The sequence below is a fragment of the Teleopsis dalmanni genome, chromosome 2, assembly GCF_002237135.1.
Source record: "Teleopsis dalmanni isolate 2A chromosome 2, ASM223713v2, whole genome shotgun sequence".
NCBI lineage: Eukaryota > Metazoa > Arthropoda > Insecta > Diptera > Diopsidae > Teleopsis > Teleopsis dalmanni.
The window spans coordinates 137,980,029-137,986,238 of NC_051847.1; the positions used below are offsets into that span (position 1 = coordinate 137,980,029).

At 30.0% G+C, this 6,210-nt stretch overlaps 1 protein-coding gene across 1 annotated transcript in view; it reads right to left on the reverse strand.

Moving 5' to 3' along the window:
- LOC119675814 overlaps window positions 1-6,210 on the reverse strand; it is a 26,633-nt gene that overhangs the window by 16,120 nt on the left and 4,303 nt on the right. The window contains exon 3 of the mRNA XM_038087034.1: window positions 2,344-2,538. Within this exon, the coding sequence (XP_037942962.1) occupies window positions 2,344-2,538 (195 nt within the window). The remainder of the gene's footprint in view (window positions 1-2,343; window positions 2,539-6,210) is intronic.

The following is a 6,210-nucleotide window of genomic DNA, read 5'->3' on the forward strand; positions in this document are numbered from 1 at the left end:
TTTTGCATGATTTTATATTATTAAGCCTAGAAATTGAATTAATTAAATTCAATTAACTAACAATAAATAAAATAATAAATAAATATATGTTTGTTGTTGCAATTCAGTACTGTTCGAAACCTTTATTAAATAGTTGGTATTAAGTGAAATAGTCACTGCCGTCATATGTTAAATGATGTTAAAATCAAGTTTAATGTTTAATAATTTAAAAAATTTCATTTAACAAAACTCTGAACTAATTAAATTTTTCCAATGAACAGTGCTAAAACAAAAAACTAACTAAAATGAAACAAAAGTTTATTTTCTAAAATAATAATCCTTTTGTGCCAATCTCACATTTCAACTAAGAATTATTGTTATTATTCAAAACTTCTATAAAAACACTTTTATCACTGCTTATTTTGCAATACAATGTTTTTATTATTATATCGTCGCCAATTCCTACCAGCTATTCACTACGTATTGTATTTGTCATCTTACGTGCCACTAGTGTTTTCATCGCATGCTTATTTTTCTATATTTATTTATGTTCGAGTTCCCATTCCTGTGCTAATCGTTCTATACGAGCACTGTTGCTCTCAACTGTACAATTATTTTGCCCACATTAGTAATGGAAATGCATTGCTGCATGTGATGCATTTAACTACGCCCTCGATTTGATGGAGAATAAATTAATACTATATAGCAGCACTAATAACATCTTTGTAGAATTTAAGCAAAGCGCATCTTAAATCAAAATTACATTTATTTGCTTTTGAAGCCTTGCTTTTGAATCAATTGCAAAGATGTTGTATGATAATAATCCAATCGAATATAGATGTTTTAGGTGTAAAGGTAAATTTTTTTTTTAAAAAGTCGACGTAGGTTTTATAAATGTGATGACAACAAAGAAATCGGTTATCCGTGTTAAGTTTATAAGTAATATTTTCCATCGTTCGATCCATCGATTTGGGAACTATTATTTAAATATAAAACTCTTACACCTTATGCCAGAAGTTATTCTTACTAAATTATAACAAAATATTGATAATGAATTTATGAGAAAAGGAATTAGGAAGCACTAATTGTTGAAGCACATTCTTTCAATTCAAGTAGGTTCATCGTCAACTAATTACAATTGGTCTTAATACCGAAGTCCAGTTAAAAACTGCATTTGAGGTGACTGAAGTAGTAGAGCATTTCAACTCATACGTCAAAATGTCTGCCTGGGAATCAACTTCTTCGTTTTTAAAAAGTATTAAGCTAGAATATCCATTTAACATTAGATACCTAAATAAAGAAAAGCGTAAGATGAGAAAACATTGGCAAAAGACGAGATTCCCTGCGGATAAAATTCGCTTAAACAAATTATGTAAACTCGTTAAAGTCCTTCTTATAAGGTACAACAATAATCGCACGTCCCTATGTCTCCAAAACCTAAGTGCTTCATGTGATACAAAATACTCCCTCTGGAAAGCCGATTGCTTATCAACCACCTATACGCAAAATAGACAACTCATGGATTAAAAGCGATATTGAAAAAGCAGAAATATTACTGTTACATTTGGACCAGGTCTTCAAACCAAATGATAATCAAAACATGTCAGATATCATGAAACAAAGGATAAATTTTCTACAAGAGCCTTACCAATTATAACTTCTAATTAAAAGATATTCCATTAATTAAGTTATGGTTGTAATAGAGAAGTTAAAGAAAAAAGCTCCAGGATACGATTTGATCACAGGCATGGCCCTGCAGCACTACCACCAAAAGGATTTGTATTTCTCACTCATCTACTTAACGCTATGATAATAATAATAAGAATAAGAATAAACAGGGTACTAGCTCCCACCGGAGTAGAGCACTGCGACCAGATGGATCTTTTGTGCTACAGCTGACCCTAACCGAACAGAAGACATTCCGCTTTCCGCATGAAGACCAGAATGTCGTCCTTCTAAATGTCGACCTTCTAATCTCAGAAGGGGAGAGTAACTCTCCTCCCAGTGACCTCTACTTAACGTTGTGATAATAGGAGGGTTTATTTCGACACAGTGGAAGATACCGCAAATTTCTATGATACCGAAACCAGGGAAACGCCTAGAAGATGTCAAATCATATCGCCCAATAAATCTACTTCTGATCCTGGTAAAAGTTATGGAAATACCGTTTCTAAAGCGTTTTGCACCGATTATTCAACAAAACAGACTTATCCCTGACCATCAATTCCGTTTTTGCCAAAAACATAGCACAATAGAACAAATTCATAGACTTGTCAGACATATCCATAGTGCGAAATTTGTCATGGCGAGATTGATACATAGAAATTTCTTCTTGCGTTATAAGATAAAGTCCATCAGATGTACTGGGTCCGAAATTAGGGTCCTTTGTGTTTGGGCTTCGTTCATTCTCACATTCTTGATTACTTTCAGAATCTTCGCAAGGATTAACATTTTCCGGTGGTTTCGGCAATGGTAAATATTCAGAGTGAGCGACTGGTCGTATCGCTAATTGCAGGTTATTTGGATATTTTACTGTGTGTTTTGACTTCGGTTTAATTCCTTTAATTTTTGTTAAACAAAAATAACAGCTTGAAAAATGATTCATATGTTCACGCCAAATCATGGGGACGGCAAATTTCATATGACGTTTTTCCTCAGTCCAAGCTGTGATAAGCCTTACACAGGTGCTGCAAATCACATGAGGCGCCCCTCCTTGATCCTGGTCACCCAACGGACAGTCAAAATAAAGTTTAGAACACTGTCTCAAGAAGGGACTCACGAAAATAATATATATTATATATATCATATATAAATGAAATTATTACTTTCGTTATAGCAAAAACATACATTTAACTGTCCTAAAGACGTGATAGAAAGAATCTAAATGCAGATTTGGAATCAGCACGAAAAATACGTCTAGGATTACTCAACAACGTCTCTAGGACAAAATCTTTGTTGACCAGTGTTATTAGAAGTCAAAATCAATTCAAAAAAAATATTTCTCGCTTATACTTATCGCTCACATATCAATAAAAAAATTTACAATATGTATTGGACTATATTGAATATTAATATTGTACTAAATATGTTGTAATAAAAAAAACTTATTATTCTAATGCTTCTTTCGATGTAGAGTTTATATTACCAATAAAGTTAAATAATGAAAACACTCAATTTAAAGATATGGTTAATTAAATAGCATTTATTCCTTGTACTCAAAACTATTTTTTTCACATTTTCATATATATATATATATATATTGATGAAATATATATGAAAAATAATTTATTTAAAAAAATATGAATATCACTTACCGGCAAAAATGTTGAAACGTTTGTATATATATACATAATGTTTAATATTTAATAAATAAACTCATTTTTATACTTTAAGAATGGTATACTTTGAGCGCAGCCGAGGAAAATGAGAAGCATCTGACAATGGACTCTTAAAAAAAATTAAAAAACTCTGGTAATTTAAAAAAGTGAGGCCAAAATGTAATGCTCGCTCTACCCCCTTAAATATAAAGGATTTATATTTGTTAAATGTTATTGTTATAATTAAAACAACAATAATTTTTTGTTTTTGCTGGCATATAATGTGTTTAAACCCACATATAATGTGTATAAACTGCAAAATTCAGATCTTAATATATATATATAAAAACCACCTAATGTTCATATATAATTTCAATAATGAAATTATCACATTGATTTAAGACACAATAAGTAAATGTATAAGTATCTAAGAAAAAAAAATTATTTTGAACTTATTAATTCAATCTCATAAAATTAAAACTATTTCAATCTTTTAATTTCTTCGAAAATAATTTAACTTAAAAAATTGTTGTTCTTTTGTCCCTGTTACTGGCTACGCTCATGAAAGATAATTTTGATCGCAACAGAATATATCACTTTTTTCATATACTTCCTTGATTTTGTAATATTTTCAAAATATTCATTTTTGAACATAAGACTCACTAATATAATTTTTTTCACAAATTAAACATTTCTTTTATTTAAAATGTACCAAAATACAAAATGTTGGTATAGAAAATAATACTTCCGACACGTTTTTTATTGCTAAAAACAAAATTCTACTCTAAGACGCGCAACTGAAGACTAAATTGTTAAAATAGTTATATTCAATTAAATTAATGAATGTCTTAATAAAAAAGCGTGAGCAATTACCGTTTTAGAGTTAAAAATAAATTCAAAACAAGCGCTCTCACAACCTACACGGTTGCATTTTTGTTTATATAAAATATTTAAATATTTATAACAATTAATGAAAAATAATTAATAAATAAATTTTAAATAAATGAATTAATAATTTATGGTCATGACTTTATGTTGTTATATTATTATATTGTTAATATGAAAATATTGATATTGATGGATTTTATTAGTAATGGAAATTTTATAAAAATTTTCATTTTCCTTTAAAAAAGAAAATCACAAATTAAAACCTTGAAAATTAGTTATGAAAAAATGAGTTTTGCTCATTAACGCATAATTTTTTGGCCCTGTATGAGTTATGATGATCACACAGGTAAGAGCAAATTTATTTTTGCATTATAAAATTTTGATTTTTTTGTTGTAGTTACACTTATTTTACTGTTTATGGAAAATTTTTAAATCCTCTATTCTAGGAAAAGAAATACATAATATTATAAGGAAGTATCTAAATAAAATGTAAATAAATGTATAAGCAAAATTGTATAAAAGAAATGAATATTTGAATTAATATTTAGTTTTAAGAAATACATACAGCGAGTTTGTACGTTTTACTCACACTTTTTTGTTTCCTTATAAATTTATAAAATAAATGTGTTCTACAATGAAAAGCTGGGTTTGGGAATATTTTTCGAAGGCAATGGACAATTTATCCGCAACTTGTAATATTTGTGATGCAGTACTGCGCAAGCATAATTCAACGAGTACATTGATTGCGCATCTGCATAAAATTCATAATATTAATTTTACAGACGAAAGCGAATTGAGTAAGTCAACCGGAAATAGGTTAATAAATTACATATATTAAATTCAAATGCAGAAATAGTATTATATATAAAGCTGTAGTTTATAAGCTCGTTCTAATTTAAAGCACGGCATGTGCTTTGGTTGGTGTCACTAATTAAATAAAAATAAGTGACAATAAAACCTGGAACTTGAGCATTGAAAGTTTGAGCAGCCTTGGTTTCTTGTGGATAAACACGATTAGTCATCGCTTCTAATTTGACAGGCACGAGTTCTAAACCTGGCACTTGCAGTCCAAACAAATTATATACGGACTATAAACTAATCAAATAAAAATTCGATTATTTCTAAAGACCACTGATGAAGAGTACTTGGCAATACTCGAAACAGCGTTGTATGGTCAGCCAAATTTCAATAAATTAAATAAAAAATTTTTGTCTTTGTCCTTTTTTTGCTATTCGAATAGGTCTAACTTTTAAGTAATTATTTTCTTTTAATATCATTTAGCACTGAAAATGTAGATGAAAGTCAGGCTACATCGTCATCTTTACCATCTTCTACGCCTCAAAAACAAAGCAAGAATCGTGCCGAAACAATCATTAACTACATTAATAGCTTGCAGGCGACTTCCATACAACTCTGCATCAAGTTCGGAATTTAAGTAATTTATGTCTATAGTTGAGCCTGGATATACTTGCCCTAGCAGCCAAACAATTGTTCGACGTTTAAGCTTTCTGGAAAACGAAATTCGGAGCAAAATGAAATCAAAACTTGTGAAATCGAAATCCGTTGCACCTGACACAGACTGCTGGACTTCTTCAGCGATGGACGCATATAAATGCTTACTTAATTGATGAAAAGTGGAAGCTTAACATATTAACACTAAACATGCAACTAGTAATTAAAAGGCATACAGCTGAAAATTTGTCACGATATTTGACCGCGACAAAGGAACAGTGGGAATTGTAGAATAAAATTGTATGTGTTGTTAATGATAATGCGAGTAACATTGTAGCGGCAGTTGAAATTACAAGCGAAATTCCAAATGATAGCAGATGTGCAGCACATAACATTAATCTAGCTGTGAAAAGTATATTGACATCTCAAAAAATAACTGACGCCATTAATAAAGGCAGTAAAATGGTTAGTCATTTTCATCACTCTGTTAATGCTTCACGTGCATTGGAAATAACACAGGAACAGCTTGGACTCCCCAAACGAAAATTGATTCAAAACATTAGAACCAGGTGAA